The sequence below is a fragment of the Schistocerca cancellata genome, chromosome 8 (genome assembly GCF_023864275.1).
Source record: "Schistocerca cancellata isolate TAMUIC-IGC-003103 chromosome 8, iqSchCanc2.1, whole genome shotgun sequence".
Taxonomy (NCBI): Eukaryota; Metazoa; Arthropoda; class Insecta; order Orthoptera; family Acrididae; genus Schistocerca; species Schistocerca cancellata.
This window is the reverse complement of record NC_064633.1, coordinates 284,636,916-284,661,498: the sequence shown is the minus strand read 5'-3', so window position 1 is coordinate 284,661,498 and position 24,583 is coordinate 284,636,916. Positions and strand designations below refer to the sequence as shown.

Sequence of the window (24,583 nt, the reverse complement as noted above, 5' to 3'; positions counted from 1 at the left end):
TATTGCTACCTCCTGCGTATATCTCGCGAAGAGACCATGAGGATAAAATCAGAGAGATTAGAGCCCACACAGAGGCATACCGACAATCCTTCTTTCCACGAACAATACGAGACTGGAATAGAAGGGAGAACCGATAGAGGTACTCAAGGTACCCTCCTGCACACACCGTCAGGTGGCTTACGGAGTATGGATGTAGATGTAGATGTAGATGTAGATGTAGATGTAGATGTAGAGTAGCATGGAGAGCTGCATCAAACCAGTCTGTGGACTGAAGATTACAATAACAACAACTGTGAGTTCACAAATCCCATAACGTAGTCCACTTACACCTTTACCATTGTCAGTGTAGAGGAAGTGGATGCCACGAAAAAATTTCTAGCTGAGTACCTGAGACGGATTATTATCAGCTTGTTCACCTTGTGGTTTGATTATGCTGATGTAAGGCAAGATAACACACGCTGTACCGTCTGATGGAGTCACAGTACATGCCTCGTAAGCTGATAAGACTGTGATCGCTCCTTATAAAAGCGACTGACCTGCAGGGAGAAATTGTCTCCTACCAACATGACGTCTCCCGGCCACACGCTGTCTCTGCTGGTGATCCTGGGCGTCGGGACCCTAGCTGCTCCAGAGAGCAGCTCCCGGGCTCTCAACCAGTTACCCGCTGACTTCATCTTCGGAGCAGGCACAGCATCTTATCAGGTGGAAGGCGCCTGGAACGAAGACGGTAAGGACTGTAGCAGTGTGTAATCCCTACACTGTTGTTGCAGAGGGCCAGAACATCACACCCGCAATGTAAGACGCTATTTGAAATTGCTGACCTCTAATTTAGTTCTCGAATAGGTTAGAAGGCATATTTTTCTCCCAACATTACACTTCGAAATAAAATCTTTCGTTTGGTATTTCGAAGGCGTACAAGAGTGTCAGATCTCCCAAGCAAGGAAAAAGGGAGATTATGGTTTAACATCCCGTTGTGCGAGCGCCTCACTCTGTCCGCCATGAATTCTTTCCCCCGGCCGGGTTGAAACCAATCGCAGGCCGGGGCTGCCGAAGGCCCACCCTTTTTTTTTAGGTATTAAAGACTTTCGGAAAACTTCAAAGTAGATTTCCTGGAAAGTTTTTGAGAGTAGCATCTACCTGCCTTGTGTTATTGATATTTGAGTTCTGGACTTCAAATACGATGAATATAAAAAATTATAAAAATCTGATTGTTGTGTGGCTCCTTCTAGGACGTCATTTGATATGGATCAAATTCTCTGATTGGGAATGGATGGCGAGGAAAACCGACCATTCCGAAATTGCCTTTAACGATTTCGGCAGAAGTCATGGAAAACCTACATATGCGTGAATGGACAGTGATTTGAACCGCTACCCTCCCAAATACGAGGCCAGAGTATCATCCACTGCGCTACATCTTTAGGTCGAAACGTTCCAATATTAATTCTTACCTACATGTTATCGAAGACAGTATTATAGCAAGAGAAGGGGAGCTGGTGAACATGAGACTGTAGATAAGGTACTGCGAGAAGAAATTGACAGAGCACTGCAAGACCTAAGTGGAAACATGGTGTTTGGTGCAGGTGAGGGATCAGAAGTACTGAGATCCCAGTGAAAGCTAGCCATGACGAAACTATTCCAGCTGCTGTGCAAGGTCTGAGACTGGCGAAATATCCTCAGACTTCAATAAAGTGCAACAATTCGTATTCCAAAGATAGCAGATACTGACAGTTGTGAATTTTAAACCTTCCGTTGTTGTAGTGTATATACGGCGTGTGTATGTGTGGTTGCCTAATGCTGTGAAATATCGCCCCTATAAGTATATTAAACAGCTACGCCGTTGACAACGTACACCTAGAGCAATACATTAGATGAGGATCTAGTCATCATGTTCTTCTGCTCTAGGTTAATTAGGTCTCTAATGTTGATTAGATATCCTACCAGAATGAAGACAAATAGATAACGTCAAATTAATTTTCAAACAACAGGAAAATGAAAAAGTATAAAATCAGTATAGAAAGTTAAGCCCCACTCTTAATCTAGCTTTGAGGCTAGAATGACATCAGTGACTCTTCTCAAAATCACGTCGCCTCTTATTACACAGACACACTACGCTGAGTGATTCTGAGTAGCCCCAAGAAAGAGAAGACCTCAACTCTGACTGGCACTGACAGCAAACAGCTCAGGGAGCAATCAAATGGAAGTCAACACGCTTGCTGTGTTTGTTTCCCTATCTGCCTAGCCGTGGTGTGCATATCACCGATTACAGTGCTAGAAGACTGCAGCGTCGATCTGCTCGATGCCGTTGGTCACGGTACAGAAGATGTACGATGCCTACCTATAAATTCTGTCTACACAGAGGACCTAATATGCCGTCCGAAAACTTCCGACGCTGAAATTACTTCGGTTCGACACAGAACACGAGTCGAGATTTCAATTTCCTCTTAAGCCAGGAACAGAAACTCAGCTCAAGTATTCGTTGGTAAAGAGGCAGTGCAGTATGCCTGAGACTCTATAAACAAGCAAAGAATCGTCACTCTGCTTACAGACATAGGAGTTAACTCTCTTCTAGTAGCGAAATCGACACTTTGCAAATTATAACTGTGAGGCTCTTCACTGACATTCTTGTCAGCGATGTCTCTAGGTCACTCTCCATCCTCTGTCGACACCCGCTGGAGAGTCCCTTTACACGCCATATTCTGGTTTCCAACATGGGTCGCGATGTCTGCGTGTGCACTCTCTGCAACGAATCCACATGCACTACGCTATTGATATTTTTAACAATGTCGAGAGTCCGATACATTGAAATTTTAAAAAAGGTATCGTTATCGGTCATCGATATATCGGAAAAAAGTGTGCTATTTCTCCACATCGGAAACCTTGTTATACTATTCACACCGCCAACCCCCAGTGCAATGGGACGTCTTCTTTCTACCACCTATACTTGCTTCACACAGTCAAAGAGGACTGGACATGGTGGAAGCTCAAAAAGTAGTAAGATTCCTTCACACAGTGAATGTCGAAATATGATGTACTACAGCTTCAAAAGAACAGTTACATTACATGTACCGAAAATTGCGAGAAAAATATAATATAAAATAAAAATATCGGGACTTGACATTGCCGTTTCGATATCGATACATCGGTGAAAAAAGCATCGTTGTTATGTACCTATATCTCTTGAGTAAAGCACCGACATATCGAACTATCGATATTGTATGGTCGGGCGGGATTAGCCGAGCGGTCATGGACTGTACGGCTGATCCCGGCGGAGGCTCGAGTCCTCCCTCGGGCATGGGTGTGTGTGTTTGTCCTTAGGATAATTTAGGTTAAGTAGTGTGTAGGCTTAGGGACTGATGACCTTAGCAGTTAAGTCTCATAAGATTTCACACACATTTTGATATTGTATGAACTGCCCTACCGTGCACATTACAAAAGCAGTGCCTCCCACTACGAGTCACGTAGCTGCCACCCAGTCGCCTGCAGTTCATCCTCTCTATAGGACACTGTTCTAGAACAATCTAGAGCTCCTTCCACGACTAAGAACTCCGCAAATCCAAATCGCTTCTCTAATTTTGGCGGAAAACGTGCATTGCTGTCCCCGTGAGAAGATCTGAGAAGAGTCAACTCACAGCCGCCGTTCGTGATCCCAATACATTCCTTTGTACTAAAAGGATGCCTCACTCTCGGTTAAGATGCTATCGATCTCCACCCCTAGCTACCAGCACGTGTTGTCACCGACTTTTTAATGGCAGGAGTGCGTCTCCCATCCGATCACCGGCCTCGCCACGGGGAGGCTGCTATCAGGGCTGTAAAGTCGCCACCTCCACTCTGTTCTTTTTAGCATAGTAAAACACACCTCTCTTTCGAACACGACACGCCTCGCGGAGTGGCCGCGCAGTTAGAGGCGCCCTGTCACTGACACCTCGGCCACTCCTGTCGGAGGTTCGAGTCCTGCCTCGGGCATGAGTGTGTATGGTGTTCTTAGCATAAGTTAGTTTAAGTAGTGTGTAAGTCTAGGGACCGATAACCTCAGCAGTTTGGTCCCTTAAAAATTCACACACATTTGACCATTTGAACACGACACGACATCTTTTCTAAACTGCCAATCGCCACATTCACAGAAAAACATAATGTTCACCCCTCCCTGCTGTCAGTATTCACCTCAAATTAATTCTCAGGCATGCAACACTACAAAAAATATTAGTTCGTGGTGGTGTCCAGTATCAACAATATCAACCTAAGAAACGATGAGTTATCCAGTCACTCGTCATAAATCATGATATCATATCGAATAAAATATGCAAACTAACTGGTATAATATGACCACCATACACAATATTACCGAACGATCAGTTTAATAATTCCTAGTTGCAAAATCTTGACACGAATTATTTACAGATGAACAGAAAACTGGTAAAGGCTAACCTTTGGAAATATCAGACTGGTTTAGGAGAAATGTAGGTAAATTCGAGGCAGCAGAGGCCCTACGACTTGCCTTAGAAGAAGAAAGGCAAAACTACGTTTATAACATATGTATATTTACAGAAAGGTTTTGACAATGTAAGGTAGAATACACTCAGATGGCAGGTGGCAGCACTAGCAGTGGAGGGGGTTATAAAGCGGAAACGGTGCAGTTATTGTCATAATGCAGAAACAGAGCAATTTATATGGCGTCCATGACGATATAATCATTGGCTTTCGGGCCAAGGGCGGAACATTTACAAAATGGCTAATTCCATAAACTGTTCGTGAGCCGTCACGGTTAAAGTACACCGTGGGTGGCAAAATGGAACTATCGAAAATCCGGATTGAGCCAACTGTGTTGCTGTATGATCTCCTCATTCTGAAATGCACAGTGGATCACCACAAGCATGCATCTATCTTTAGTGACCATGACCACCCCTCCATGTAATTACTTTTTCTTCGGCACAATAGCATCTACTATCAGAACAATGGAATATCGCTCACAGCTTGCAGTGTAGGTTCGTGGTTCGCAGAGCACGAGGATGAATTTATTGTGCTCCCCTGGCCACCAAATTCCCTGGATTTAAAACCAGTCGAGAATCTGTGGGACCATATCGATCAGGCTGTTCCCGCCAAGCATCCTCAACCGAGAAATCTAGCACATCTGTCAACTGGACTGAAATCAGCATGGCTCCATATCCCTGTCGGTAGCTTCGGGTATCTCATAGACTCCCTTCCTGCACATCTCGGAGCGCTGCGCACTGAAAAAGGTCTTCGACAGGTGATCGAATTAATCTGACTGGACAGTGTAAAAGTGAAGCCATAGTTGAGAAGGCAGTGTGACAGGGTTGTGGCCACCCCAAAGTTAATCAGTATGCATACTGAAAATGCTGGGAAAGAAACTAAGGAGAAATTTGGAAAGAGAATTTAAGCTTAAGGAGAAAAAATAAAAACTTTGCGGTTTGCCGACGACATTGTAATTCTGTCAAAGATAGATAAGGACTTCAAAGAGCAGTTAAACGAAATGGACAGTGTATTGCAGAGACATCATAAGATGAACATCAATAAAAGTATAACAAGAGTAATGGAATGTAGTCGGAGTGAATCAGTTGAGGATGGAATTAGATTAGCAAATGAGACAGTAAAAGTAGTAGTATTTTAAACATAGCTGCGCAACAGCAACGGTTCCACGTAATAAGACTAAAAACAGCCGACCAGTTGCAATGGATAAAGTAATCTTTACCTAGGTTTCGACAGATTTAAATCTGTCTTCTTCAGAAGGCGGCCTGAGGACAATGAACATCGTAGTTTACATTAAGTTAAGAATAGAGTTTAACACATATTAGAGAGCTCTTGTATTACAATATATGAGAAGGACGCCTGGTACTTACAGTATTACATTAATTTGGAATGATATGTCATTGTCGTTTTTACAAATATCTGCATAGATCCATTAGTCCAAAATAAAATATAGCCCTGAAAATAGGGTTTGTCATGTAAATAAAAATTAGTGCATGGATGTTGCAGAGCTCACAAGCGAATGAGTATAATCGGCCAGCGTAGTTACACTGCGGCCAGGGCAGGTGGCGCTCATGTCGCGAACTATGTGCCGATTGGCTTACTAAAGCAACATGTAAAATATCAATATTAATAGCGTCCTTAGATAAAGTGACAATAAAAAGAAGGAAAGCGTTTAACACTCCCGTTATAACAGTATGGGAGCCTTGGTATCATTAACGTAGATATATACATTATCCGGCGTACTTTACTAGTTCCGTCAGCCTGTTTAATAACTTTCAAAAGAAAGGGCTTATAAATACGAACCCGAAACCACCCGTGCTCAGAAGTCAGTTTAAACTGCACAAACAAAATCACCCGATTCGCCCTGTAGTGAATGGTATAGGTAGTCCACATCACACACTTGCTAGGCGCCTCCATTTTAAAATTAAAGATGCTTTCACATTTGAAAATAATTTTTCTGTAAAAAACAGTAAGGAATTAATTAACAATATTCAATCTGTAAGATGTACACCTGTCACTAGACTGGTGTCCTTTGACATCGTCAGCCTTTATACAAATGTCCCGGTTGATGAAACCATAGACCTTGTAATAAAGAATCTTCTCAAGCATAAAAAACTAAGTGAAACTCAGATTGCGGAACTGATTGGTTTGCTTAAGGTCGTTTTAAAATACAATTATTTCACATTTAATGGGAAAATGTATGTACAGCCAGATGGTCTAGCAATGGGTAGCCCCCTCGCCGGTATTTTAGCAGAGGTTTTCATCAACGCCCTGGAAATAACGTTCTTCAATTCAAGTTCAGAATTACGCCACAAAATCCGCAATTATGCACGTTATGTTGACGACATTATCATTGCTTTTGATGGCACTGATCATGAGTTAGAGCACCTCCTCAATACTTTCAATGGTTTACATGAAAAAATTTCCTTCACAAAAGAACTTCAAAATGAAAAACGTGAACTTAACTTCCTCGATTTAACAATTTCTATACAGGATAATTCCTTCAATTTCAATATCTTCCGCAAGGAAACATATTCAGATAATATCATTCCTGCTGACTCAACTCATCCAAAAGCTCATAAACTGGCGTTTTTTCTTTCCGCCATTCACCAAATGGTAACTACTCCTTTATTACCTGCGGATCAACAAAAGGAATTGAATGTCATCAAAGCGATTGCTGCTAATAATGGGTACAATCAGAATATGATCGATTACTTCCTCAATAAGAAAATTTCCCAAAATTGTTCGACTTTGAACAACAACCTCCCCACGGATACCAAAGAACTAAAAAATTTATTTCCATCCCTTTCTTGGGTAATATATCGTATAGGATTAAACGTCTTCTAAATAAAAAATATAACTGTAACGTCTCCTTCTCTACAGATAACAGTTTAAAAAGAAATCTTGTACATTCAGTAGAGATTGCCAGCAATTGGTTTTCCAATTCAGGTGTTTACAAACTAACCTGTAATAACTGCCCCTCATATTATATTGGTCAAACAGGCAGAGCTGTGAAAACACGATATAAAGAACATCTATTAGGTAAAAAAGGAGCGAATATTCACAACTCTACTTTTGCTGAACACCTCTTGATAGCCGGCCATACGCCTAAACAGTTAGAAGACACGGTCATCCTACACAGACAAGTCAAAGGGCGTAGACTAGATCTGTGGGAAGAGTTACAAATTTTTAAACATCTAGAGCTCAAAGACGGTAATATACTGAACGACCAGTTGAACCTTGCTTGTAGACAATTTTTCGAAGGCTTTAAACCTGTACTGTTTATGGTATAACATTAATGCTGGTAACCTCAGTAGTCTATTTTCTCAGGAAGATATAATGCACTTTCAAATCTTTAAGCTCACTACCCTTTATGTAATGTGGTCTTCTCACGATGTATGGCTGCCACTACATCGGCCCTCATGTGATTTTCTCTTGCTCTAAAACCTTGGCTGCCAGAGAATGTGTATTAACTGGATTGTGGACCAGGGTTCGTAATTTTGTCTTAAGAGCCACTACTGATAGTTTTAAAGTTTTGACTTATATACGGTGTGTATGCTTCACTAATATTGTAATGTAACTTTTATATTCTGGCTGTATATGCCACTGTATGTAACTCTCGGCGTAAGCGCCACCTGCCTTTTTGATGTATATATCTACGTTAATGATACCAAGGCTCCCATACTGTTATAACGGGAGTGTTAAACGCTTTCCTTCTTTTTATTGTCACTTTATCTAAGGACGCTATTAATATTGATATTTTACATGTTGCTTTAGTAAGCCAATCGGCACATAGTTCGCGACATGAGCGCCACCTGCCCTGGCCGCAGTGTAACTACGCTGGCCGATTATACTCATTCGCTTGTGAGCTCTGCAACATCCATGCACTAATTTTTATTTACATGACAAACCCTATTTTGAGGGCTATATTTTATTTTGGACTAATGGATCTATGCAGATATTTGTAAGAACGACAATGACATATCATTCCATATTAATGTAATACTGTAAGTACCAGGCGTCCTTCTCATATATTGTAATACAAGAGCTCTCTAATATGTGTTAAACTCTATTCTTAACTTAAGTTTCATACCTTTTAATGTAAACTACGATGTTCATTGTCCTCAGGCCGCCTTCTGAAGAAGACAGATTTAAATCTGTCGAAACCTAGGTAAAGATTACTTTATCCATTGCAACTGGTCGGCTGTTTTTAGTCTTAAAAGTAGTAGGTTAGTTTTGTTATTTAGGCAGCAAGACAACTGATTATGGCCGAAGTAGGGGAGAGATAAAAGGCAGACTGGCATTAGCAGAAAAGCACTTCTGAAAAACAGAGATTTGTTAACATCTAATACAAGTAAAAGTGTTAGGAAATGTCTTATGGAGGTCTGGAGTGTAGTCGTATATGGAAGTGAAATGTGGATGATAGGCTGTTCAGACAAGAAGAAGATAAACTTTGAAATGTGGTGCTGCAAAAGAATGCTGAAGATCGAATAACAATTGAGGAGGTAATTGAATTGATTTAAAAAATAAATTTGTGGCATAACATGACTAAGAAGGAATCAGTTGATAGTGTAGTAGAGGGTAGACTAGCATGGACAGCTGCATGAAACCAGTCTTGTGACGGTAGATTTCAGCAGCAACAAATATGTTATCGAAACACAGAGGACTAATGTTCGAGAGAGGAGGACTCTTATTCGAGTTTCCGTTTTGAAAGAAATTTTCGCCATTTTACATAATCACGATTTGGGGTTTATAGGCATTTTCAAGTGCATGTTGAAATGTTAAATAGTGTCTAACCTCTCTGCGACATTCCATTGTCGAAAAAACACGGACTTGACATACATATTTTAACATTTCAACGCGCACTTGAGAATGGCTATCAAGCCAAAATCGTGATAATGTAAAATAAATGAACAATTAACAGTCAAATGGCGAAAATTTCTTTAAAAAATTGTGCCTGACTGTGGGCCCTCATGAAAGAAAGATCTTATTGGAGAGATACTTGGTTCGTATCCCCATCTGGCAGCCTTGATATACTTTACCCAGGATTTTCTTATATCATTATGTCAGGATAGTTCACTCAACAAACATATCTCCCATCACCACCGACCCCTCCAGCTGGGTCCGATGTGTTTCCAATGATATTAATTACGAAAGCAGCAATGTTGAACACCGCTGTAACAGGGCAGTTTCCTTTGGCAGGTAATGACTTGTGACCATACTGGCTACGTTTGGGCAGCGTGACGGTGTGGAATAGTTATATAATTGTATTTTCCGCTACCCGTCATAATTATTTGTTTTTATGTTTGAGTTAACAAACTGAAACGCGTTTAGAGCATGTTCTGTTCGTCTCCTGCAGATGCAGAGAAATTGTTACTTAAAAGTAAAAGTCTTAAACTAAATTAACGTAGGATATTTTTATTGTTCGCTGCTGGTGTGACAGTTGGGAGGAAGGGAGGGGGGAGTGATTGACTAGAAATTACTCTTCCCTATCCCCCCGAATTTATCAACAACCATACCAGCAGCGAACAATAAACAAAAAGTCCTTTGTGGCTACGAAGGCTTTCCCGGCGTAATAATTGATAATATTCGTCTCGGGTATGCAGCCGGATAATAACGTCTTCATTACACAACATTTCCGCGGTCCAACTGGCCGCCATCTTCAGGTGAGAGTGCTAGTGCACGATCTCGCCGGAACTGACTTCCTAGCGCAAGCGGCGGCCCCTATATAGGCCGCAAAAGACCCACAACGCGTGCGCGAGAAGGTTCCGTAACTGCCCTCTAGCGCAGTAAACTTACTGCGCCGCCAGTGATTGAAATAGGCGAAATCGAGATATCGCTATAAAAAATTTTAAAAAATTTTATTTCGACGATCGAAACACAGACCGTTGTTTTTTGATGTCAAATAACACCGGGTCCCAAGTCTTACTTAAAAGATAACCCTTGTCTCTATTAATAAGATTGTCAGATAAACGAATCTCTATGGATTCTTTTAAAACACAGTCCCAATAGCGAGATGCAGGGGCAACCATTTGGGTCTCGTCATAGAGCATTCTGTGTCCCTCGGTGAGACAGTGCTCCGCCACTGCAGATTTCTCAGGTTGAAGCAGCCGTGTGTGCCGCTGATGCTCAACACATCGGTCCTGAATGGTCCGGATTGTCTGAGCAATATAAGCCTTCCCACAGTGGCAAGGGATCTTGTACACACCGGGCTTCCTCAAACCCAAGTCATCCTTTACAGAGCCAAGGAGCGCTCTAATCTTGGCTGGCGGACGAAAAATACTTTTGATATGGTATCTTTTCAGAATTCTTCCTATCTTCGAGGAAATGCTCCCAGCAAAAGGCAGAAAAGCCACCAATTTGCAGGTATCTTCTGGTGGTTCGGGCGAAGGTCCAAACTGGAAAGCACGACGGATCTGTTTATCTGTATAGCCATTCTGCTTGAACACAACCTTAAGATGGTCCAATTCTTGTGCCAAGCTTTCTCCATCTGAAATGGATAAGCTCTTCTCGCCAACGTCAGCAGGACCCCCGTACGCTGGAACGATGGATGAAAGCTAGAAGCATGCAGGTAACGGTCCATGTGCGTAGGCTTTCGATAAACACTGTGTCCCAGTGTCCCATCATCCTTTCTGTACACCAGAACATCCAGAAACGGAAGTTTTCCATCACTTTCCACCTACATGGTAAACTTGATGCTAGGATGAAGGGAATTAAAATGATCTAGGAGGCGGTCAAGAGCTTCTCTCCCATGAGGCCACACCATAAACGTATCGTCAACATACCTCCAGAAACAGGTTGGTTTCAAGGACGCCGTCTTCAGAGCCATGTCCTCAAAATCTTCCATAAAAAGATTGGCGACTATTGGGGACAATGGGCTCGCCATAGCCACTCCGTCAGTCTGTTCAAAATATTTGTCATTGAATAAAAAGTACGTCGACGTCAGCACGTGGCGACAAAGCCTGGTTGTTTCCTATAAATAAATAAAAATAAAGGGCAGCGGAAAATACTAATACACTAATACAGAGATGATATTCGTGAGAAATCAATTGTAAACAATAACTATTATTTGGTGTGTAGCCTGCATTTACTTAGAGCTGCTTCGACGAGTAGCAGCTGGTACACTCCATTACTTATGGTTACGTCTGGATGGATATTACAGATGAAAATACACTATGTGATCAAAAGTATCCGGACGCCCCCAAAAACATACTTTTTCATGTTAGGTGCATTGTGCTGCCACCTACTGTCATTTACTCAATTTCAGCGACCTCAGTAGTCATTAGGCATCGTGAGAGAGCAGAACTCACGGACTTCGAACGTGGTCAGGTGATTGTCATTTGTGTCATACGTCTGTTCGCGAGATTTCCACACTCCTAACATTACTAGGTCCTCTGTTTCCGGTGCGATAGTGAAGTGGAAACGTGAAGGGACACGTACAGCACAAAACAGTGCAGCCCGACCTCGTCCGATGACTGACGGAGACCGCCGATGCTTGAAGAGAGTCGTAATGTGTAGTAGGCAGCATGACACAGGAATTCCAAACTGCATCAGGATTCTTTGCAAGTACTATGATAGGCTGGAGGCGAGAAAACTTGGATTTCATGGTCGAGCGGCTGCTCATAAGCCACACATCACGCCGATAAATGCCAAACGACACCTCGCTTGGTGTAAGGAGCGTAAACACATTGGACGACTGAACAGTGAAAAAACGTTGTGTGGAGTGACGAATCACGGTACACAATGTGGCGGGTGCGGCAGGGTGTGGCAGGGTGTGGGTATGGTGAATTCCCGGTGAACGTCATCTACCGGCGTGTGTAGTGCCAACAGTAAAATTCGGAGGCAGTGATGTTATGGTGAGGTCCTGTTTTTCGTGGAGGGAGCTTGCACCCCATGTTGCTTAGCATGGCACTGTCACAACACAGGCCTACATTGATTTTTTTTAACACCTTCCTGCTTCCCACTGTTGAAGAGCAATTCGGGGATGGCGATTGCATCTTTCAACACGATCGAGCACCTGTTCATAATGTACGGCCTCTGGCGGAGTGGTTACACGACAATAACATTCCTATAATGGCCTGGCCTGCACAGCGTCCTGACCTGAATCCTTTGGGGTGTTTTGGAACGGCGACTTCGTGCCAGGCCTCACCAACCGACATTGATACCTCTCCTCAGTGCAGCACTCAGTGAAGAACGGGCTGCCATTCCACAAGAAACCTTCCAGCACCTGGTTGAACGTATGCCTGTGAGAGTGGAAGCTGTCACAAGGCTAAGGGTGGGCCTACACCAAATTGAATTCCAGCACTACTGTTGGAGGGCACCACGATCTTGTGAATCATTTTCAGCAAGATTCCGATACTTTTGATCACATAGTGTAGCTGCAGCTGTTTGCACAAGTTACCGATTTCAGGCCTCGAAATAGTGCTTCGTTGTTACCGAATTAGAATAAAATGAGCATTTGTTTACCTAGGTTTTACGATGTCTAAACCGTGAGGAATCGCTTTTTAGATAATAATTATACGAGAAGAGTTAGGTTTTTGATGCTGCTATTCGATGAAAAAGTATTTGATAGCCATTATTTTATATAAAAACAACTTTCGGGCACCTAATAGTGATTTTTCTCATTTCACAGAACAAAAATAATGTATGTATGCCAGCATTTATGAAAATAATCCTGTTCTTTGGTGACTGATAAAACTATATAATTTTGCTGTTTTCAGAAATCCTTCGACAACGGTAATGACATGAGCGTACATTATGCATAGTGTTGGTGTAGTGTGGACACTGGCATTAATATGTTTTTGTATCAGATTTGAAGACTACAGTTTTGTCTTACCTACTCAGGGAAGCAATTCATTTGTTGTCTTGAACGGTGGCAACGTACTATCTGCGTACAAACTGTAACAAATAAGTATTCTGTTTGTTTTTCATTATAAACTAATCTTGAGTGGATAAAATCACCATATAGTACATGCAGCAAATTTCAAATTAGCTTCATTGTTGAATAGAGATATATTACTTTACTTGTGTGAACATGGTTTAAGAGCAAATCGTGAAATAGTGTATTGAAAACTGCTGAGCTTCAAGTGATAGAAGAGAAGAAGCTGAAGAAGCAACAAAATTCCCTAAAGGAGTTAAACTTAACTAACTGAAGTTATTTGGAAACTTTTACAACAAGATATGGTCAGGGAAAAAATGAAATGAGCGTATGGCATCGTTGGCCGGGAGGTCCCCATCCGGGGAAGTTCACCGCCAAGTGCAAGTCTTCTTTCAGGCGACACCACATTGGGTGACTTGCGCGTCGGTGATGAGGATGAAACGATGATGAGGACAACATAAAACCCAATACCAGAGCGGAGAAAATCATCAACCCAGAAGGGAATCGAACCTGGGCCCGCTCACATGGGAGGCGAGGACTTAACCACCCAGCTAAGCAGACAACATTTTCTTTATAAAGTTGGAGAACCACTTGTATGAATATCAAGAGCTCAGATGGAAAACCAGTACCAAGCAAAGAAGGGAAAGCAGAAAGGTGGAAGGAATATATAGAGGGTCTATTCAAGGGCGATATACTTGAGGTCAATATTGTGGAGATGGATGAGGACGTAGATGAAGATGAAATGGGAGATATGATACTGCGTGAAGAGTTTGACAGAGCACTGAAAGACCTGAGTCGAAACAAGGCCCCAGGAGTAGACAACATTGCATTAGAACTACTGATAGCCTTGGGAGAGCCAGCCATGACAAAGCCCTACCATTTGGTGAGCAAGATGTATAAGACAGGCGAAATACTCTCAGACTTCAAGAAGAATATAATAATTCCAATCGCAATAAAGCAGGTGTTGACAGGTGTGAAAAATACCGAACTATCAGTTTAATAAGTCACGGCTGCAAAATACTAACACCTTTACAGACGAATGGACAAACTGATAGAAGCCGGCCTTAGGGAAGATTTGTTTGGATTCCGTAGAAATGTTGGAACACGTGAGGCAATACTGATCCTACGAATTATCTTAGAAAATAGATGAAGGAAAGGCAATTTTACGTTTCTAGCATTTGTAGACTTAGAGAATGCTTTTGACAATGTTGACTGGAATATTCTCTTTCAAATTCTGAAGGTGGCAGGGGTAAAATACAGGGAGCGAAGGGCTATTTACAATTTGTACAGAAACCAGATGGCAGTTATAAGAGTGGAGGAGGATGAAAGGGAAGCAGTGGTTGCGAAGTGATACATGGTTGTAGTCTATCCCCCATGTTATTCAATCTGTATATTGAGCAAGCAGTAAAGGAATCAAAAGAAAAATTCGGAGTAGGAATTAAAATTCATGGAGTAGAAATAAAAACTTTGAGGTTCGCCGATGACATCGTAATACTGTCAGAGACAGCAAAGCACTTGGAAGAGCAGTTGAACGGAAAGGACAGTGTCTTGAAAGGAGGATATAAGACGAACATCAACAAAAGCAAAACGAGGATAATGGAATGCAGTCGAATTAATCAGATGATGCTGAGGGAATTAGGTTAAAAGAGGAGACATTTAAGGTAGTAGTAGATGAGCTTTGCTATTCGGGGAGCAAAATAACTGATGATAGTCGAAGTAGAGAGGATATAAACAGTACACTGGCATTGGTAAGGAAAGCATTTCTGAAGAAGAGAAGTTTGTTAACATCGAGTATAGATGTAAGTGTCAGGAAGTCATTTCTGAAAGTATGGAAGTGAAACATGGACTATAAATAGTTTAGACAAGAAGAGAATAGACGCTTTCGAAATGTCGTGCTGGAGAAGAATGCTGAAAATCAGATGGGTAGATCACGTAACTAATGAGGAGATACTGAATAGAATTGTTGAGAAGAGGAATTTGTGTCATAGCTTGACTAGAAGATGGGGTCGGTTGGTAGGAAATGTTCTGAGGCATCAAGGGATCACCAATTTAGTATTGTAGGGCAGCGTGGAGGGTAAAACAAATCGTAGAGGGAGACCAAAAGATGAATGCACTAAGCAGATTCAGAAGGATATCGGTTGCAGTAGGTACTGGGAAATGAGGAAGCTTGCACAGGATACAGTAGTATGGAGAGCTGCATCAGTCTCTGGACTGAAGGCTACAACAACAACAACGAAGCTGAAACACGAAGTACCAATTCTAAAAGTGTAACTTACCTAATAAGAGCAGAGATAGTTCCCAAGTTTCAGCGTTGTATAGCAGGACTGGATTTAGAGTGCGAGGGCGCGCAGAAAAGAAATGCCTCCTGTTGTGCACCGACCAGTGAGTGTGTACAGGAAGAAAGGCAAAGCTGACCCCTACTCGGTCCGGACCCGCCTTACAAATCTTTTCAGTGGTGGCCGCCGTTGCAGGCGCTCGGCCTAGAGATACCGTATTAAGGACATACGCACGTTATTCAAAGGTTATAATGCATTAAAAAGCTAGCGTCCAAGAGTCACAATAAAGTGATACTAAATTATTCAAGTAAAAGCGGTAGTTGTGGTCTAATTATACAGCTGATGTGAGAACTCAAGTTGGAAGTTGAGACACGTATCCAGAGTCGAGTAGAAGAGAACGCAAAGACGAAAGCGCTTATGCAAGGCAAGAGGAAAAGTTGCTGCTATTTCTGGTGGGAGATCTATCTGATTGGACAATCACTGGGTCTGGTAGTGAAAATCGCTTGAAGTTGGAAGGGGGAAGTTAATAAAGTGTACGAGTAGTTCTAAGTGTGTTAACTGTAAGCTAGTTGACTGCCAAACGGGGGGTTTCCGGGAGCTGGGGAAGCAATCCTAGCCCCCATATAGAGCCTACCCCTCACTTACAGGCACATTAACCAGTGCTTCACGCTTTCGCAAAAACGCGGAGGTTAAGATCAGTTAGATATGATTCATAATAGAAATTCAAATTGTCTTATGTATTGACTCACAACTTGCGTTAAATGCCAATAAATTAAAATTGTGCACTTTACAAAACAAACAGACGTAGCATTCTATGACCACAATATCAATGAATCATAATTACAATCAGTCAACTCTACGAATACCTGGGTGCAACAAGTTGTAGGGAAATGAAATGAAACTATCACATAGTCTTAGCCATAGGTAAACCACTTCACTGGTAGAAACCAGGGAAATATAATCACTCTACAAAGGAGCCTTTATACAAATGACAATAGGTTTGTTCGACCCAAGGGGTAGTGCCGCAAAGATACTGAAGGAACCGAGCTGGCAGACGCTTGAAGATAGACACAAACAGCCGTGAGAAAACCTACAAAGAAAATTTGTAGAACCAAATTTAAATGATGAACACAGGAATATATTACGTGTGCCTGCATATAGCTGCCATGGAAATAGCGAAGACAGCGTTAGACTAATTACAGCACGCACATAGACGTTTAGGCAATCATTCTTCCCGCGATCCTTCCGTGAATTAAACGGGAGAAAGGCCTAGTAACTGGTACAAAGGGACGCCCCCTCTGCCATGCACTTCGCGGTGGTTTGCAAAGCACAGACGTAGATGTAGATGTAGATGAATAAATGTCATAACTCTAACAATTACGTACATTTTGTTAGGACCAGACGAAACTACAATCGTCCAGCCATAACTCTGGGTTCTTTGAATCCTCTGGGAGATGGCTATCTGAACTAATCCATACGAAATATTAGTTCACTTTATTACTTGAATGAGTAAAATATTTAATTAACTTAATACAATCCCTTGCCAAAGAAGTGCTCAGTAACGTACAACTGTCATTGACTATTAAAGCCTCAGTTGACGCAATAATTAACAAATTCATCTCTTGCAGTAAAATGTTCGACGTTTGCAAAAATCCATTACATCTGAGAGTAGACTAACACTGCTCCTGTTCGATGATGTTGACCACTTCAGCTGACGTCACGAACTGCGACAGACCGCTTCCGTGCTCGGCTGTATGTTGACTTCAGTGCGAGGGCGCTGTGTGCTTTGAGCGTGTCTTTTTCAGCATCTCTCATTCGTCGTCGAGGATTGCAGTGAGACATCGCTAATGTCTGTTGTATTAATGTGCAGTGCTGACTTTGGTGTGACTTTCTCACAAAGAAAGGAAACAGTATGAAACAGAGCGAAGTACACTGCAGACAACAATGGTACCTCACACAGTACTGTCTCCTAGGTAGCGTTAGGTGTAGCCAAAAATAATTGACTACCGATAGAAGCCTTCAGACTTCTTCCGATTCAGAACTGAGCAGCTAATCGCCGAGCTTAGAGTTAACACACAGTAATGTGTTGGTATGCGTGTTTTTAGCGTTGATGCGGTGTTTGATGTGGTTGAGGAAGGAAAAGAGTTTAATGTGTCACAAGTGATCTTTTATTTTCCACATCACTGAACCTCATAGAGTAATGAACTTTTTAATTGTCAATCATGATTCATTTTTGAGAATTGTATTTACTTTATTTTTACTGGTACTAGTTCATTCTGGTGACACAAAAGCTTCCTAATGAGAGCAGCGATTTGTGGAAGAGCGGTAATCGACAAATATTTTTTTTTTTTTTTCGTAGGGAAAGGAGAGAACATCTATGACCACTGGTTGCACAACAACCCTAACCTAACAGTAGACGGCAGCAACGGCGACGTGGCGTGCGACTCCTACCACAAGTACGAGACAGACATCCAGCTCGCCAAGAATCTCAGCGTAAGTACTAACAGACGGCGCACTCTTCACTTCGCAGTTATTTCGTAGGTTGCACGTCTCTCCCGCATTACACGAGACTCCATCACATCATTCAAAACAATAGGAAGAGCGAAACAGTGATTAAAAGAAAATTACTGCAGATAGCGTATAGTTTTTCAGAGTAATGGACAATGATAACTAGTAAAATAAATAAGTAAATAAAATTCGAAAAAAGTTTGTTACCAGAAAAGTGACTTTCTCAGTGGAGATAGCAGTTCATTTGCGTGAGTGGGGTGTGTAGTGCCGTACTCGGGTTCACAATTTGCATTTAGATTTACGTAATGCGAAAAGCTTGTCCCATATTTCTAGTTTATGTTTAAGTTCTTGCCAACATTATGCCCTGTCTGTAGCACTAACAACGTGTTATTTAACGAAAAGAAACAAGTACAGAAGCATACTGGGGTACTTGTATTTAAAAAGGTGTAACCTGTCTGGCATAGTCAAAGAAAATTATTTCCGCACATATATGTGAATACCAGACTATGCTATTGACTGAATGCAGACTTTTACACTTGTTCTGATACTCTGGGATAAGTCCGTACTTATGTGAGCGCCTTAATAACATTACTATTTTGATATGAAAAAGAAACATGGTTTTATGTGTAAAGCCATGTGAAAAACCTACACTGACGGAAAAACAATCCCAACACCAAGAAGGAGTTGTTGCGACATACACGGAAGTTGATAGGCGTGTTTCTACATCGGGTAGATGACGCGCCAGTCGCAAAGAGTGGTGATAGTAGCGCCAGTATGCGACTGCAAATCGGATTTGTTTTAAATACGCGCTGTAACGGCCATGAGCGTTCATTAGCTTTGAAACGGGGCATGCTGTTGGGCAAGGATGCCTTTAAGACGCTGACAGCTCAATGAGTTTGAACGAGGTCGTGTAAACGTGCTACGAGAAGAACCTACCAGTAACAAATCTAGTAGCCCGCCTCTGAATTACTTCCATGTCCTCCTTCAATCCGACCTGATAAGGATCCCAAACGCTCGAGCAGTACTCAAGAATAGGTCGTATTAGTGTTTTACAAGCGGTCTCCTTTACAGATTAACCACATCTTCCCAAAATACTACCAATGAACCGGAGACGACTATCCGCCTTCCCCACAACTGCCATTACATGCTTGTCCCACTTCATATCGCTCTGCAATGTTACGCCAAAATATTTAATCGACGTGACTGTGTCAAGCGCTACACTACTAATGGAGAATTCAAACATTACAGGATTCTTTTTCCTATTCATCTGCATTAATTTACATTTATCTATATTTAGAGTTAGCTGCCATTCTTTACACCAATCATAAATCCTATCCAAGTCGTCTTGTATCTTCCTACCGTCACTCAACGACGACACCTTCCCGTATACCACAGCATCATAAGCAAACAGCCGCACATTGCTATCTACCCTATCCAAACGATCATTTATGTAGATAGAAAACAACAGCGGACCTACCACACTTCCCTGGGGCACTCCAGATGATACCCTCACCTCACCTCGTCTGCTCGATCACGTGCATGTATTGTGTCGTACAGGTGCCAGTTGCGAAGGCGTGGGACATCATCGGACGACAACTCAAGCATCGTCCACAAACAGCATTAATCCGACCAGGATGTCAAATTAAACACATTCCAGCCGTCTCGTTTGCAAACTTATTTTATTTGGCTATCAGTTTCGGCGATTTATTACGCCATCTTCAGACTCCTGACTGACGTGTAGGAAGATTCCACCTCTGCTCTGATCAAAACAGGTGCCAACAATACTGCTATTAGTAGATCTCTGCTTGCTACATGGACACCGACTGCAGATGATGGTTGAAGGTATCGCTATGGAAAACAGAAATCCACTAACACCAGTATTGCTGACACCTGTTTTGATCAGAACAGAGGTGTAATCTTCCTACACGTTGTGAGAGGCCTGAAGATGGCGTACTAAATTACCGAAACTGGTAGCCAAATAAAAAAATGTTTGGAAACTAGACGGCTGAAAGGTGTTTAAGTTGACATCCTGTATCGAACAGCCGAGTCCCGCAACCATCTCTGAAAAGATGAACATACAGAGACAGCTAACTCGACCAAGTGTAGCAGGTAGGGAACTCCATCCTACAAACTGACATCTGGCACCTGTACGACACAATACATGCACGTCTGCGTGCTTGTACTCAACATTCTGATGGGTGGTAACATCGGTTATAAATGTACGAGCATTTCACATTTGCAATATCTTTTCTTGCGCTGTAACGGTTTATCCTGTAATTTTTAATTGGCTTTCGCCTTGTGCCCATTCAGCCATCCCATTAATGGAAAGTCAAGCATGACAATACGAAGGACAACGTAACACCCAGTCCCCGAGCGGAGAAAACCTCCGACCCAGCCAGAAATCGAACTCGTGCCCATTCGCTCGGCAGTCCGCCGCGCTGATCGCGCACTGTCGAGGCGGACAACTTGCAGTGATATGTTTAAGTAGGTTACCTAGACAAATTCGGTCCCGAAATTTCGTTATTCTGTATTAATTATTTCCTGGTCTTGATATTTTTTCCGTCAGGATATTTGACCACAATAAGTCGCATGTAAGATTTCTGAATGCTCTTAGGAATTGAATTTAAAAATAAAAACAAGTTTGGCACTGTAGGATACTGAACCTGTTGGACGTAAAGCACAGGTACAGGACTGCGATCAAAATATTTGTGTTTGAAGGAAATAAAAGCAGATAATCTTTCAATGGGATCCTTAATTTATACTGGCAGCACACGTAAGCGCATTGAAAAAGTACTCTATTACCCACTTTTAGCGACAGCAGTAAATCGTTTCGGGTGCGACGGTACCTAACGGTTACTGCTTGGGTAGATGCCCTTCCAAACGGCATCCCAACGGTCAAATCAGTTGCCTCTTTACCTGCCGTTACTCGTAGTTTATGTACTAGACTATGCACAGCTTGTTTAAAATAGAATAGCTCAATATAGTCATAGGGTCGAGCTGCGAACGTCTGCTTTCATGCCCCGCAGCTAATTGGCTGCAAATAATAACCTGTAGCTGTGATCCTTCACTCAAAGTAGAAAGTAAAATTTAAACGAATAATTTAATAATAAGAGTTCCTTTCTAACGCCTGCAATTGATGTAGGTGACAGAGAATTATGTTGTATAACGTTTATTCAAGAAAGGACATCTCAAATAAACGGAAAGTGGTCCCACGATATTCAGTTAAAAAACAAACGAAAATACTCTTATCAAATGCAGTAAAGTTGCGCCGAGAGCGTTACGAGAATGGTAGCAAAATCCCCAAACTAAACAGTCATAAGGACTCGCGAAAACTAAGCCAATTTTACTATCATAGTAGACGAAATATTGATTAGCTCAAAACAGTTCAGAGTTCAACATGATGATTCACAAATTAACTTATGCGATACAAAGAGTAGTAACCCATACTCCGCCTGTCCTCAGTTTCGTAATATAAGCGGAGCACTTTCAGATCTCTTGTGAGTTAGAGTTCCTTCAAAAGTTAGAGTATTGTAGCGGTCTTTCACCGCCCAGAATCAATCACCTACACCACAGAATCACACACGTTACCATAGACAGTCTGTCCCCTTCCAGCACTCGATGCAAAGTGTCCAGAATCGTTATCCTTGAGCGCTCGATTCGGGAAGTCCCCACTTGACTCGAGCAGCGTTCCGCCGCTGTCCCACTCTTATTGGCTGAAGGCCGTCCCCACCAAAAGTACATTGTTCTTAAGCTCTAAAGACATGATTTAACCCAACATGAACGTTTCCCGGACTAGACTAATATGTTACAACAATATTGAATTAAAGAAATGTCACAAACATTCGGTTACACGCAAATTATTCACAATACTTATAAATAAAGATCGTTGATTAATGTATAAGCCAGCATTCTTGCGCAAGTGCACTTACGTTAAATGACAACAGGTTGTCGCTAAAAATATAGTTTAAACAGTTATTTAGGCCTGCTTGCCAGAAGAGTCTTTTGGCATTCTTTTACAGATGTGGAGTCCGGTAACACATGCGACTGACCACTTTTAAATTTTTGTAATAGCACTTGCAGTCAGCATTTAAATAAATTTATAAAGTTACTGACAAAATAGTAAACTATTCGTTAAATAAAAACTTATGTATGCCAAAATATGAGGTATTCATGGTGCATTTGCTGTGTAAATGTGGAGAATACGATGTTCTGACACACATTTGCATAATGAAAAAAATGTATGATATGTCGTAAATCAATAAATAAAATAGATGCAGATATGTAGCCTTCGGGGATGATAGCTACAGTGTATTGCTATCATCTGATCTAACATTTTCAGGAATCGCATGAAGCGATTAAACGTTGTTAATTCAGAGTCTCATTATGTGAGATATTAACTTCTGCAGTTCTAACGATATTGAGATATTATTGTGGAATCGAATGCGCCTCATTTTTCTGAGATCGCAAATGTATTCAGATTTGTATTACTATTTGATGTGAGTTATTGTTGAATCTCAAAGAGCTGTAACTTGGCCAGCTTTAAGAAGCCCATTTCCTGGAGCATTTGCCACACAAAATTGGTGTGAAACAAAACACCAAAAAATTTCCAGTAAACAGGGGCTCTAAATTTCATACCTTAAGAGCTTTGAGCACTTATTCGTTTTCGTTAATGTGAAACACATTTCTTCCACTGAATAAAAAAATGATTCAAATGGCTCTGAGCACTATGGGACTTAGCTTCTGAGGTCATCAGTCCCCTAGAACTTGGAATTACTTAAGCCTAACTAACCCAAGGACATCACACACATCCATGCCCGAGGCAAGATTCGAACCTGCGACCGTAGCGGTCGCGCGGTTCCAGACTGTAGCGCCTAGAACCGCTCAGCCACTCAGGCCGTCTCCATTGAACAAACACACATTTTAGAGCCCATGTTTGCTAGACTTTTTTACTTCGAATGATCGTTCGCTAATCCCTGAATCTCGTAGATCATTCCTCCTGGGATACCCTGCGTTGTTCGTTTTTAAAAATAACTGAAATTTCCTCAGTCTCAACGACCAGAAATTTTGAGTCCTTGAAAAAAAAATTGAAAAGTGAAACAACTTGGCCACTGAACCAGGTTGTAAGAGCTGTCCTCATTAATTACACGTGTAACGTATCGAAACCACAAACGCTTTGATTGCTCGGGAAATGTTAGACTGCCGGTCCACTGTATATATATATATATATATATATATATATATATATATATATATATATATATATATTCCCTGTTCTAACGATTACATCGATTCCACTTTTGACCTCGATTTTTTTCTAAAATGGTAGCATAAAGACCTAATCCCTACACGGAGATAGTATGGCGCAGTTCGCATAATTTGACCTATCACACGGCCAGGTCTCGATGGTTCTAGCACAACAGTTTATATGTATGGAAGTTTTCATTTAGAAAGGATATGGAAAACAGTCATCAGTACTATTTGCCACTCAAACATCCGAGTTTTGTAAAAATATACTTACATTACCTTTATTTTAGTTTTTATTGACTATTCGTCAGATATGTCTATCAAATTTGCATGCTTCCTGAAATGTTGGTTTTGTGCTGTTTTAGATACCATGAAAATAATTTACTGTTTTAGGTGAGTGCGTACCGTTTTTCGATATCGTGGTCGAGGATACTTCCTACTGGAGACACCAACGTGGTCAATCAAAAGGGGATTGATTACTATAACAATCTCATCAACGGTCTGCTGGAGAACGACATCGAACCACTGGTAAGACGCAAGCAGCAATGTTTGAAGCAAAGCCACAACACACTATTGTAGGGCATCAACAAAAAACACAATAGTACCGATAAGTGAAACTTGTATCTGACTTGACTAACGAGACGTATCAATTGTACAGAGTACGTAGGATGATATGTACAAAACACACAGACACGGTTGAAAGCAGATTTTACCTTCAAACTTTGAAAAAGATTGAAATGCACTGCATGAATACCTCAACGTGGTGACAAATCAACCCAAACTTCGCGATTCTGTTAATAAGAAGGAGTGCGTCTTACTCTACTGTAATATCTGTTACTACTAGAGTTAAATGTGATGCTAAGAAATGAGAGAATACATTTCCACTTGGCAAGTACATTGCGAAACAGAGAGCAGATTACCTGACAACTCAACATAAGATTTTAGTCTATGCACCTGGAAACTAAATACACTATAACAATAAACAAATAAAAATTAAAAATAAAATAAAAAATCGACGCATCACGAAGGAATTGTACTAATGGGATGGTAATTGGTGGATTTGATGTACATGTACAGACAAGTAAATGGTTGCAATTTCAGAAAAAATTGGATAATTTACGCAAGGGAAAAAGCTTCACTAACTGAGAAAGTCAATAATTCGTTGGTCCATCTCTGATCTTATTTAGGCAGT

The 24,583-nt window shown here is 41.4% G+C and overlaps 1 protein-coding gene across 1 annotated transcript in view; it reads left to right on the top strand.

The window, feature by feature from the left end:
- Positions 1-564: 564 nt before the first annotated feature.
- LOC126095523 (myrosinase 1-like) overlaps positions 565-24,583 on the top strand; it is a 78,588-nt gene continuing 54,569 nt past the window's right edge. Inside the window, exons 1-3 of the mRNA XM_049910306.1 lie at positions 565-727; positions 17,999-18,132; positions 23,785-23,919. Coding sequence (XP_049766263.1) covers positions 565-727; positions 17,999-18,132; positions 23,785-23,919 — 432 coding nt within the window. The remainder of the gene's footprint in view (positions 728-17,998; positions 18,133-23,784; positions 23,920-24,583) is intronic.